The sequence below is a fragment of the Bufo gargarizans genome, chromosome 2 (genome assembly GCF_014858855.1).
Source record: "Bufo gargarizans isolate SCDJY-AF-19 chromosome 2, ASM1485885v1, whole genome shotgun sequence".
In the NCBI taxonomy this organism is placed as follows: Eukaryota; Metazoa; Chordata; class Amphibia; order Anura; family Bufonidae; genus Bufo; species Bufo gargarizans.
Genome location: NC_058081.1, coordinates 576180477 through 576194223, shown reverse-complemented (window position 1 = coordinate 576194223; position 13747 = coordinate 576180477). Strand labels below are relative to the sequence as shown.

The following is a 13747-nucleotide window of genomic DNA, read 5'->3' as shown; positions in this document are numbered from 1 at the left end:
AATAAGGGAAAGGGGCTTTTTTTTCTTTTTTTAACTTTATTAATTTTATTACTTTATTAATTTTATTAAAAACACTTTTAGGGGTCTAATCCCCTCTGCAATGCATTACAATACATCTGTATTGTAATGCATTGCCTGTAAGTGTATGACACTGAGTAATACACTTACAGGTTGCCTAGGAGACCCAACCTGAAGCTGGATCTCCTCTGCTTTGCATTAAAAGAAACACTGGACAAATAGTTACTTTGTTACGTCTGAGGGGGCAGTGCATAGCACAGGGAATTGTCTTTGGGTGCTGTCTGAATCATGGTGTCATGCTCCAGCTTCTCACATCTTGCACTAGACCCATCCATAACAGTGCCGAGAGTTGTTTTGCTATTAAAGTTGCATTAACATGAAACCAAAACATCCCTTTAAGGCTAATATCACATGAGTTAGTTTTCCGTCCGGATGTATCCCGTTTTGCGAACAGACATCTGGACGGAATCCCACCCCATTTATTACAATAAGTATCTGCACATGAGCATTGTTTTTCACCAACCATCTGTCCGTTCAGGAAAAATCACAGCATCTATTTTTCATGAAGGACTGGTCCATTCAAGTCAATGGCTCAGTGAAAAACAATAGACAGCGCACACAGCATCCAGATGCAGTCAGTTTTTCACCGATTGTTGTCTTTAGTTTTTCTTCGCGACCGTGTACAACAGATTCCGTATCACTGCTGTGAAAGAGGCCTAAGGCCTCATTCACAAAGTCAGCATTGGCTCAGTAATTTCCATCAGTGATTGTGAGCCAAAACCAAGTGAAAGACACAGAACGGGTACAAATCTTTCCATTATACCTTACATCTGGTAGCCTCCACTCCTAGTTTCACTCATTTAAATCAATGATGTCTGAATAAGGCGCCATGCACACAACTGTATTTTTGATCCACATCCGATGCTCCTGGTTTTATATTGTAGGAGCACGGCAGGATTCCCCTCCTCTGGGTCCAGCGATATTGATTATTCAGGCACATTGTAGATGTAATAATTGCAAAACTCTGCAGCGGGGAGAACTTTATTCCAAGAATACAACAAAAATATAGACTTTCTGCAAACTTGATGCCTAAGAGAAAGAAACGCTTACTACTTAGAGTTTAGACACAGTAAATAATTCACAGACCGTTGATAAGACTTGTTAGTTATGGCTGTTACCTTTAAATAAGGAAAAAGGGGAGAGGGGCGCTGCACAGTGTCATTCTTTATAACTAGAGGAAGCCATCATTAATGGTCACCAGGTTGTGCTAACTTGTACATTTCTGCAGCCAGAGTGTTTGTATGATATACAGACAGAAGGGGTATGATGTGGATACACATGCATGAGAGGGATCATATCCACTTGGAGATGCCATCATTCATAACTGATCTTTTAAATGGGGGGAGGGGGGGAGATAAAATCTAAGAATAGGGAATCATGGCAAGAGGCTATAAGATGGGACACAACACAGTGTTAAGGAACATCATTATAAATGTCATGTTTCATATACACAACAAACCCAATATGGATTAAATAGCAGTTTTTTATTCCTCTGCGTTCCTCCTCACATTTAGGAAGGACACCAATGGGGACGAACGGTACAGGATTATGACATCACTGAATACAACATAAAAACGGTCATCTAACAATGGAGTGCAGGAGTGTCTTGTGTGTGTATTGCTAGTTGTGTGTACCAAAGTTATTGTCTTGTTACTAGGATTTGTTTTTGTTTTTTTTTGTTTTTTCTGTCTTTTGAAAAAATAAAACAGTCCGCTGTCCAGCAGGGGTCTGCCTAATAAGAATGAAGTTCTCTTTCCACATTTAACCCTCCCGTTATTCCCTGGCAGCCTTCACTCTGCATGGACTTTTGCCTCTTGCCTTTGCAGGGACAACTCTGCAGCTAGGAAAGCTCCTTGGCCCAGTGCAGTCGCATAGGTCCGGCCATGTGGTAGGGGGAAGGCATTTGGGTTAGATTGACTTGTTGATCGGTGGTGGGGAATGGAATGGTAATCTGCCACATTATCATACTGTGATAGTGCACTTATGGAGCTGTGCAGCTTTCCATGGAGTGTTTGGTAGGGATAGAAGATGGCAGGGTCTCTCTCCAAAGTCTCTGAGTTGTGGCCTCTGAGGCTGTGGCTCCTCTCTGGTTTGGGTGGAGCGGTAGCAAACTGAGCGGAGTCCTCTCTGTAACAGTCTCGGTGTGAGCTGTCAGTTGGTCTGGCAAGTGACCGCTCCTTGTCCTCTGACGGTCTCATTTCCTTGTGGTTAATCCTTATTGGTTCTTGTGGACTCACATTGTATTTACTGTTTGAGGACTGATATGTAGGTTCAGAAGGCAGTGGCAATGTTTTAGAGCTGTAGTCAGCAGGTGGAAATGGTGGACCATTTCGTCCATCCGTTGATGGTCTATGTCCAGCATCCTGCTGTGGGAGAGTCTTATGCTCAGAGGTAAAGTCGTGATGTATGCGATTCCTACTCCCTCCACTTTTTTTGTGGGGTAGGGATGGTTTATCCTGGGACCCATTTCCATATGATGAGAGAGTATGTGCTAGGCGTTCATCAGTCTCTGCTCTTCCAGGGTAGCGGGAGTCTTTAGATTCAGCAACACTAAGAAGCCCTGGAGTCTTCCCAGGGTCAGACCTACTTCTCAGGTGTAGGACATCCAGTCCTGATGTATCCTCCACTAAGGATGGGGTAACATTATCATACTGAGACATCACAGGTCCTTTAGATATTTGACGGGCTCTGTTATCACGTCTCAGCGACTGTAATCTATACCTATCCATATCCTCCATATCCCAGGAGACATGAAGAGGCCTAGGATGTTCAGGGGGTAACGCAGGGGGGACATCTCTGCTAATAAAATTGTGCTCGCGCAGATTTCCTCTTGGATATGGTGCCAACATCTGTGACCGATATGTGGACTTGGGCTGCAGTCTTGTAGTATAAGATGCAAAGTCACGACTTGGATAGAGGTGGTACGGACGCAAACGCAATGTGCTGTAAGGGTCCATATCATAGAAGGTGCCATCTGATGAGTAGTATGTGGTGCTGCCTGAGAAGGGGCTGTATCGATATTGTACCCTTCCATTCTCAAAGTAAGGCTGCAGTTGAGTGACATGATAATCTGATGAAGAATTGAAGGATGGGCAAGGTTTGTATTGATAGACAGGGCGTGGGCAGTATGCAGGCTCATCATCTGGAGGGACCTCTGTTCTAGAAATAGGAACTGTACGCATTGGAGGTGGTGGAGGTTGCATAGGCACATGCAAGGATTGGACCCGTCTTATAGTTGGATATGGTGGAGCTTCTTCTGAGTAGGTACGTAGACTCGGACTCAAGGATGACATAAATTCTGGTCGACTCCTTGCACGAGAATGCTGTAGTCCTGCATGCTTAGTCTGGTTCATGTAGGTGCCATAAAGTGTAGAATTTGAAGAGGGCGTTTCACAGCGGGAAATGTATGGTTGTGTTGGCATATGCAGTGGAGCACTGTCTGCCTTGTAAGACTTGGGGACTATAGATGGTTTAGGATGCACAAAAGCATCGAATGTCTCATTAAGATTCTCTGGTTCTACCTGAGCAGGATATGGGATTCTGTAGGTAAGCTCTGTGTTCTCAGGCTTAGTTGAGGTTTGATATGGATGTCTGTATCCATCCCCAGTTTCAAGCTTCTCCTCGGTTTTAGGCTGGGAAGAATAAGGCTGTCTGTAGCTGGCACCCTGCTCCATCAGGATCTCAGATCTTACGTGAGCTGAATAATTGTGCCTAGGCAGCGCATCCTCCAGAGATGATGGCAGAGTGATAGTACTCAGGAAGGAGTGATAATTGCTAGCCGTGATTGCATCGTTATAGTTGGAGTGTAGGGCAGTGGCCAGACGACTCTCCATGGTTCTAACTGGTGGGGCTGGCGGTCCTGTACCATGTGTAGGATGGGAAGGAAAAGACTCGGATCGCTGATGAAAATGAGGCCTTGGGCTGGGTCTGTCAGATGAGGGGAGTGTAGTACACAGTTCTGTAAGGTAGTTGGAGTTGACTTCACATGGCCCAGGTGGCGTCATCTCTTCAGTTGGAATGGATCCTGGGCCCTTGAACACAAACAATCCAGGTTAGAAACATCCACAAAATAGTATGATCATTTGTATGAAGTAAAGGGGTTTTCATCCACATTAAGTAAGGTCTTTGTGGGGAAACCAGCAGCATGTAAAGTTTAAGGCGATGTCCACCCATGGCTGAAATGCTGTGGATTTACATGCAGCAAATCTGCAGCATTGTACAGTACCAGCAAAGTGGATGAGATTTTAAGAACTCCTCCACATCCTGCGTGAGAAAACCACAGCATGTCTAAAGCCGAGTTCACATCAGCGTTCAGCCTTTCTGTTCTCCTGCTCCGTTATAAGAGCAGGAGAACGGAAAGGACGGATTGGGCACATAACTGAGCCGAACGGAGCCTACGGATCCCATAGACTATAATGGGGTCCGTTAGGTTTACGCTCAGAAGATGATTTTGGAGCGGAGTCAAAAGTCCTGCATGTACTACTTTCGTCTCCACTCCAAAACCATCTTCTGAGCGTAAACCTAACGGACCCCATTATAGTCTATGGGATCCGTAGGCTCCGTTCAGCTCAGTTATGTGCCCAATCTGTCTTTTCCGTTCTCCTGCTCTTATAACGGAGCAGGAGAACAGAAAGGCTGAACGCTGGTGTGAACGAAGCCTAAGGTGCAGATCGCCACCCTTTGCAGTGGAGAGGGTGAACGTCACAGCCATTTCAGTCACATGTGAACATGGACAAAAAAGCCCATAGGGTAAATGTTCCTTTTATGTCTATAATAATAACATTTGTTAAAATAATGCTGCAAAGGTTTTAAAGATTAAAAAAAAATGCTATTTGGATTAACTCTTTCATATTGAAAAAGATTTATGTGGATGGATCAAAAAGGTCAGAGTGAAACAGATTCATTTCCAATACCAATCATGATTGCATTATGCTTCCAAACCCTACCATATACCGTGTGACATCATGACTACAGTATACTATTAAGAATTGTATCAATCCCATGAGATTATTGTATCATCTGGTGTACACAAATTTAACAATATGTTCAATTACTTGAACCTGGTCAACTAACTTGTTCCTTAGGCACACTGCTATTTTGCAAATCATTTCTGCAGCTACAGACATTGGCTCCTATTCACTAATGCAATTGCAGCTAGTTTTTCGGGTAAATTAAGACTGCCACACACCCAAAAATGCCACCTAATTTACAAAAATGCAAACTGCATAAAAAAAATGCTTTGTGACCCCTGTATATTTCCCATAGACCTTCAGCTAACATCTGGAGCCGGCAGTGCTACCACAGCGCAGAAAACTAAAACCACCAAAAGTGCCCAAAAACGCCATTAAAAATCTGTGTGTTAACCCTACTCTTGCACCAGAATTCTGGTTCGATCATAGCAAATCAGCTGCTAAATTAACCCCTTAAAGGGGTTGTACAAGTTATTTTTTTGTTCTTTAGTTAAAAACTTACAAACAGATGTAAGGGGTTTTCAATTCACTGACTTCATGTACAGTGGCCCTGTTCTCCTAATTAGCTGAGGGCACATGAACTGTGATGTCAGCTTCTCTCCCTGCGCCGATGACGTTCCGTGCACAAGCCTGAGGGAGCAGGAGGAGCAGCCCTGCCGCTGTGCACGGAACCTCACTATGAAGGTGGTGATGGTCGGAGCAACAAGCCACGCCCCCTGCACTACCGATCTGCTGTCTGAGCTGTCTGTCCCGTCTCCCCTTCCACTGGATTTTTCAGCAAAGTTTAACCCCTTCTGCCATCAGCAGCACAGACTCAGGTACTGAAAAACTGCAGGGTTTCCTCTTCTCCAGGCAGTGAAGAGACAAATGCTGTGCACAGTATCCTCCCTCCCTCCTCACCGTTACAAAGACTGGAGGAGTTCTCTCCTCCTTACTCTTCTGCTGGCTGTGAAGGAGTATCTGCAGAGCATTGCACAAGAACAGGTAGGGGGAAGATCCTGTGTGTATCAGCAATGTCACGGTATTGTACAGCTGGGACTTGTAAGTCCCACACAAACATAAGTATCCCAGCAGTCAGACTGCAGACACGGCAACAATTTTATTCACTCCCTTTGCAGAGCAGGGGAATGGCAGTCTTTGTTGACACCCAAAAATATTCTTGAGGAAAACCTTAGAGAATGTTGTTAAACACCCTCACAGCTCTGCAACTGCATGTCAACAAAGGGCCAGAACAGATCTAGGGAAATGTGGAAATATAAATTTAATTTTTTCTTGGGCCTAAAACTTGCTTAGCTTGTGTATAAATGGCAGACCATCAGATTTACAGTGCTTTCTCAGAATATGTGTGTGTATATATATATATATATATATATATATCTATCTATATCTATATATAAAAATCTATAATCAAAATGCCTGATCTTTAGTGAATGCACTTATATAATTTCATTGCACTTTCAACCAGCACCTTTCACAAGATAGTGCAGGTTGCCCTGTCTCCTTCACCTTGAAATCGGTCAATCACTCAAGGAGCATTCTGTTGATTCAGTCTGCATTCCAGAGAGGTCATAAACAGTCATTTGAAGAGTAATTGTTATTTTGGTATTCTTGTAATATATTTTATTAGGGTCTAATTATTAGGTTTATTAAAGGGGTTGTCTCCCTCCAGCAAATGGCATTTATCATGCAAATAAAGTTAATACAAGGCACTTACTAATGTACTGTGATTGTCCATATTGCTTCCTTTGCTGGCTTGATTCATTTTTTACACTGCTGCTTTCCATGATTACAATCACCCTATAATCCAGTAATGGTGGCTGTGCATACACAATATAGGAAAACGCGCAGGCCTCTCTGGTGGCCGAGACAATGGGAGTGTACTATAGTGTGCAAGCACGACCACCGCTGCTGGATTGTAGGGTGGTCATAACCATGGAAACAAGCTTAATGTAATGGAAATAGTAATCTAGCCAGCAAAGGAGGCAATATGGATAGTCGCAATAGATTAGTATGGCCCTTTATTAATGTTTTCTACATGATGAATGCAATTTGCTGAAGTGAGACAACCCCTATAAGGTCTTTATTTTTAGTAGAGATCATCATGTTAAGAGTCTCCTTCGCAACCTGCTTAGCATTGCTAAGAGACCGTCTTCAGTGTCTATTGAACACTGCAGGGGACTATGTGTACCATACAAAGGCAGGCTTCTCAGCCTTCCTCTTATCTCCCTACCACAGTAACTGGCTTACTATATGTGCCCTAATGATTTTCCCTGTGTCCCTTGCCTATCTGACCAGTGGTAGCTTGTCTCCTTTATCATTATTTCCTGCACTTCTCTTAGTTATTGAGCACACTAAAGAGAAAGGACAGCGGGAGTGTCTGAACTTGGTGCTAGGAGTAAGTGTACTATGTATACCTGTAAAGCTACTTTCAGCCCCATTTCTCCTCTCTTTTCCCCAGTAATTAACAGAGAAGTGCTGGGAAAAGAGATAAAGGAGCAAGGATAGGCAGAGATCATTAGGGCACATATAGTAAGCCAGTTACTGTGGTAGGGCTCTTTCACACTTGCGTTGTCCGGATCCGTCGTGTACTCCATTTGCCGGAATTACACACCGGATCCGGAAAAACGCAAGTGAACTGAAAGCATTTGAAGACTGATCCGTCTTCAAAATGCATTCAGTGTTACTATGGCAGCCAGGACGCTATTAAAGTCCTGGTTGCCATAGTAGTAGTGGGGAGCGGGGGAGCAGTATACTTACCGTCCGTGCGGCTCCCGGGTCGCTCCAGAATGACGTCTGAGCGCCCCATGCGCATGGATGACGTGTCTATGCGATCACGTCATCCATGCGCGTGGGGCGCCCTGACGTCACTCTGAAGCGCCCCGGGAGCCGCACGGACGGCAAGTATACTGCTCCCCCGCTCCCCACTACACTTTACCATGGCAAACAGGACTTTAGCGTCCTGGCAGCCATGGTAACCATTCAGAAAAAGCTAAACGTCGGATCCGGTGATGCGCCGAAATGACGTTTAGCTTAAGACCAGATCCGGATTAATGCCTTTCAATGGGCATTAATTTCGGATCCGGCCTTGCGGCAAGTGTTCAGGACTTTTGGCTGGAGCAAAAAGCGCAGCATGCTGCGGTATTTTCTCCGGCCAAAAAACGTTCCGGTCCGGAACTGAAGACATCCTGAACGGATTTCACTCCATTCAGAATGCATGGGGATAATCCTGATCAGGATTCTTCCGGCATAGAGCCCCGACGACGGAACTCTATGCCGGAACAGAACAACACAAGTGTGAAAGAGCCCGTAGTGAGATAAGAGGAAGGCTGAGAAGCCTGCCTCTGTATGTTCCACGCCGAAGATGGGGTCTCCATAGCAAAGCTCAGGGTTGCTAAGGACTGTTTACATGCAGTTTTCTAGTAAAAATAAAGACCTTTCCTACAAAATTTTAAAAATACACTCACTAATGTGACCAGAATCCAGGGCCAGTTCAAATAACATTTTTTGGCACAGTTTTTCATGCATCTCTGCGCCAAAAATCGCTTCTAAAAAGCTTCCCATTCATTTCAATGGGAGAAAGAAAGTGTGGAAAAAAGAAGCAGCATGTGCTATGTTGGAGTGGAATCCACACTGATTTTCCTATTAAAATGAATGGGAAGCTGAAAAAATTGAAAGCTGAAAAAACTGCATGCATGATTTTTTTCAGCACGTTTTCAAAATCCATCATGTGAACACACTCTTAGGGTCCATTCACACGTCCGTTGTTTGTTTCCTGATCTGTTCAGTTTTTTGCTGAACAGATCTGGACCCATTCATTTTCAATGGGTCCTGAAAAAAAAAATCTGACATTGTGCTGTCCGTTTTTTTTCAGGACCCATTGAAAATGAATGGGTCCAGATCTGTTCAGCAAAAAACGGAACAGATCGGGAAACAAACAACGGACGTGTGAATGGACCCTTAAGGGTACACTTACACCGCACGGATCCTCAGCGGTTTACAGTACCTGCAAAGTGTAAGAGATTTTAAGGAATCTAATCCATGCTGTAAAAAAAAAAAAAAAAAAAAAAAAGTACTTGGCTGTCAGTGTGGATTTTAAATCTGCAGTATTTTGATTTATTCTGAGGCTAGCTACTGCAGATTTCGCCCTTTTCAATAATAAGGGTAAAAATCCACAGCAGAATTTGAGGCATGGGCACCCCTACCCTAAGGCAAAATGCACACTGTGCATATTCAGGATGGATTTTTTCAGTACTAGCTAAGTAGATGACATTTTCAAACTCCTCTATGCTGTGTAGAAATTTCTCATGTGGAAATTGACCTGCAGTGTGTATATTGAAATCCGCAGCATGCCAACAGTTCACGTGGATTTTTTTGAACAGATTTCACCCTTTGCAATACAAAGAAATCTGTGACAAAAAGCCACATGTACCCAAAAAGAGTGTTTATGAGCTGAAAGGAATGCAGAAACGAGAGCTACAGAGCCGAGATACGTTAATTTACTAACTCGCCATGATATATCCATCTGACTTTTACGCCCTATCAATATGCTAAACAATGATCCCAAAAAAGTGACACTAAACAATTACATCACAGTCACTGGTATGAAAGTTTTTTTTAGTCCAGTGTTTATGACGTAAACAATTGCTTTCATGAATGACCCCCAAACATGTAAATTGCTGCAAACACAGGGACACGATGGAAGCGCATATATCGGCTCTGTACCTGGGATGAGGGGCTAAGTCCTGGGGTGACAGCAGACGGGCTCTCTCTTGGTACAGTGTTGTGACTCCTCACTGGACTGTATTGGATAGTGGTGATGGAGAAGGATGATGTGCTGGGGGTAGCCGCCGCAGTGAGGACTGGACTTGTCGGGGATACATCTGCTCCTGGCATTAGTGTAGGGGACACCGTCTGTGGTGGGAGATCTGGCAGGGGCTCCTCTTCTGGTGGAGGAGGCAGTGGTAACTCCATGAACTGAAGGTAAGTTCTCTTTTGACTAGAAGCTTGTTGTGCAGACTCTGCTAATGCCAAAGCCAGCATACGAGCAGCATTTTTGGGAGGAGGAGGAGGAGGAATGAAGGAAACACTGGTAACAGGGACAGGATCCAACGGAGTCTCCACAGCAGATAACCCTGTTTAATGGAAGCAAAAGTTTAATGCTTTATAGCCACTGAAAACGTGCTCCTGCCATCAGTCCTGCACCATACGTAAACTGTTCAAAATGATCCACCATGGGCAGATGCTGTGGGTATATGTACAGGTGAAACTCGAAAAATTAGAATATCATGCAAATTTCATTTATTTCAGTAATGCAACCTAAAAGGTGAAACTAACATATGAGACTCATTACATGCAAAGCGAGATATTTCAGGCCTTTATTAGTTATCATTTGGATGATTATGGCTTACAGATTATGAAACCCCAAAGTCACCATTTTGAGGTCCCCTTTACTCAGGGGATATGGATTATCTAGCTGACTAGAGTGTGACACTTTGAGCCTAGAATAGTGAACATTTTCACAAAATTCTAAATTTTAAGCTGCATTAATGCAAATCCTTTTAATTTGCATTACTGAAATAAATGGACTTTTGCACGATATTCTAATTTTTCGTGTCTCACCTGTAGTGTCCCCAGCAGGCAGCAGATGCCACCCTGGGGACAGAGAATTAGGAATCACACATTTACTTACAGGGGCCATGGATGATCATGTGATGGTATCTGGCCCGGAGCTATGGGATGTTTAACAATAAACGGGTTTTCTTTTGGCCATATAATAGTCACTTCTAAATAAACTTAAAGGGGTTGTCCAAGTGTTTTAATACTGATGACCTGTCCTCCAGGTAGGTCATCTATATGTGATCTGTGGGGGTCTGACTCCTGGCCCTCTGTGAGCACTGTGGCCTCTTACTTGACTAGCTCAGCCCCATTACTATTAAACACTCAGACAACCCCTTTAATGCATTCCTACTCCGCCATCAAAGGGGCAGCAGTGCAGAAACAGGGTCAAGATGTAGACAGTGCAACAAATATATGCAATCGGTGTTTTTATGTTAAAATGGTTTTCTGCGTTCAGAGCTGAACCCGGACATACCCAGAATTTCACCCAGGCAGCCCCCCCCTGACAAGAGCATCAGAGCAGTTCATGCTCCGATGCTCTCCTTTGCACTGCGCTGAATCGCGCTGGGCAAATGCATTTTGTGGAGTTCCAGTGACGTACCGGGCTCTCCATAGGGTTGCCAGCCGGAGGCTTCTGCCCAGCAGTGAGCTGGGGGCGTCACTGGCACCAATGAGTGGGCTTTAGTGCTGCTCTAGACTGTAAAACGGCTAGGGCGGAGCTAAAACCCACCCATCAGAGCCGGTGACGTCAACGAACACTCTGCTGGGTGGAAGCCTCGCCCGGCAGTGTGTTATAGTAAATAAAAGAGCCCTTGCCCTGCGCGATCCTGCGCAGGGCAAGGAAGAGCATCGGAACAGAAACTGCTCCGACGCTCATGTCAGGGGGGCTGCCTGGGTGAAATTATGGGCATGTCCGGGTTCAGCTCTGAACTTGGACAACTCCTTTAATAGGAAGTGTTTTTTAAAACCAGAAGCCCCCTTTAACTGAGATTTAAAGAGAAGATTAGAAATGGGATATCCAGTCACAACACACTTACCGGATAGCAATGATCAGTGACAAGGTATACAAGTCAATTTCTTCCCTCATAATCTAAAGGAAAAAGGGGTGGTCTTCCTAGTAAGATTTTTTTAAAGGGTCAGAACTGCTTTAAAAAATAAAATAAAAAATGAAGGCCATACTCCCCTCACCAATCCAATTCTGATGCTTCCTGGCCCCCGAGCATGACTTTTTATTTAATTTTTGTAAAGTCATTCTGCCTTTAAGGCTGGGTTACCATGTGGCCGATTAGCTGCGAATGCGGAAAATATGCATCGTTGTACTGCACTGGCAAAGTGGATGAGCTTTCAGTAATGGTCATCCACACGTGGTACAAAAAACTCCACAGCAGAAACTGACCTGTGGTGCAGATGTAAAACCTGCAGCATGTCAATTTATACTGCGGTTTTCACCCTCACCAATGCAAAGACTGAAAATTGCAGCTTTTCAGCATTAAAAATAAAATCTGTAAAAAAAATATTCACCATTTGGTGCATTTTTTTTCTGCTGCAAATTACAAACGCAGCAGAAAATCTGCAGCTAATCAGTCACGTGTGGGCCCCAGTACTAAGTCACATGACTGGACAGCACACAAACCTCAGAGACTGCAGCAACAAAAGCAGGAGGAAGCAGGGATGCCCAACCTGCAGCTGTTGCAAAACTACAACTCCCAGCATGCCTGTACAGCCTACAGCTATTAGGGGATGCTGGGAGCTGTAGTTATGCATCCCTGGCCTAAAGCATGGCGATTCCTGCCATGTTTTTCCTTAACCAGGGTGAGAACACAAGCAGCCAGTAATGCCGTTAATGTGGAGTTAACATGGCAGGCTTTTATAGAATTTATCGAAGCATTAACCACAGATTTGTGGCATTCCTCTCACCTACACCTCAGTCGTTAAAACTGGAAACTGGGCTACACAAGGTCTAATGTGCCGCAGCCTGATATTCCTCGTACGGATATAAAAGCTGCTGCGGAGTAGAACTTGCATCTGTCTTACAGAATATAATGTTATGGGCCAGGAAGTCACCTACAGCCAAGAGCCACCATCGCCATTCTGGGAGGGGGTGCATGTTACCAAGTTAATCTGCGGTGGCATTTTATTGAAAGGATTCAGAAACCAGTGGATTTGGTGCTCTGGAATCTAACAGTTTTGGTTACTTCTAGACACCATGTAAACCCAGGCGACATGACTGACCATCTGCAAGACCTGTTCTTCAGCCTCGCAGCACAGCTAAGGCTACTTTCACACTGGCGTTTTAAATTCCGTTTGTGAGATCCGTTTCGGGGATCTCACAAACGGTTCAAAATGGATCAGTTCAGCCCCAATGCATTCTGAATGGATAAGGATCCATTCAGAATGCATCAGTTGGGCTCCGTTCCGCCTCCATTCCGCTCAGGATGCAGACACCAAAACGCTGCTTGCAGCGTTTTGATGTCCGCCTGACTATGCAGAGCCAAACAGATCTGTCCTGACTTACAATGTAACTCAATGGGGACGGATCAGTTTTCACTGACAATATGGTGCAATTGAAAACGGATCCGTCCCCCATTGACTTTCAATGTAAGTCAGGACGGATCCGTTTTGACTTAGACTTTTTTTTTTTAATGAATAATGTGAACGGATACAAGTGTTTGCATTATAGGTGCGGATCCGTCTGTGCAGGTGTGAAAGTAGCCTAAACAGTTGTTCAAATTTCCAACACTAACAGGAGAAAATGGCATCTATCATGTAGATAAGGTTAATACAAGGCACTTACTAATGTATTGTTATCACCCATATTGCCTCCTTTGCTGGCTTGATACATTTTTCCATCACATTAGACACTTCTCGCTTCCATGGTAATGACCACCCTGCAATCCAGCAGCAGTGGTCATGCTTGCACAACATAGGAAAAAGCACAGGCCTCTCTGGTAACCGTGACTGTGGAAGAGCGCATACGTGTAGGCACACCTTGTCTTAGCGCTGCAGAGGTGGTCATAACCCCTGGATACAAGCAGTGTATAAATACGATGGAAAAATGAATCCAGCCAGCAAAGGAGGCAACA

General features: G+C 44.3%; 1 protein-coding gene across 7 annotated transcripts in view; it reads right to left on the bottom strand.

Annotated features, from left to right (window-relative positions):
• Window positions 1–1043: 1043 nt before the first annotated feature.
• Window positions 1044–13747, bottom strand: part of ARHGAP32 (Rho GTPase activating protein 32) — a 235744-nt gene continuing 223040 nt past the window's right edge. For all 7 annotated transcript variants that reach the window (XM_044281753.1, XM_044281749.1, XM_044281750.1 and 4 more), the window contains 2 exons: window positions 9771–10180; window positions 1044–4109 (listed from right to left, as the gene is read on the bottom strand). In XM_044281753.1, the coding sequence (XP_044137688.1) occupies window positions 1869–4109; window positions 9771–10180 (2651 nt within the window). In that variant the 3' untranslated portion in view covers window positions 1044–1868. The remainder of the gene's footprint in view (window positions 4110–9770; window positions 10181–13747) is intronic.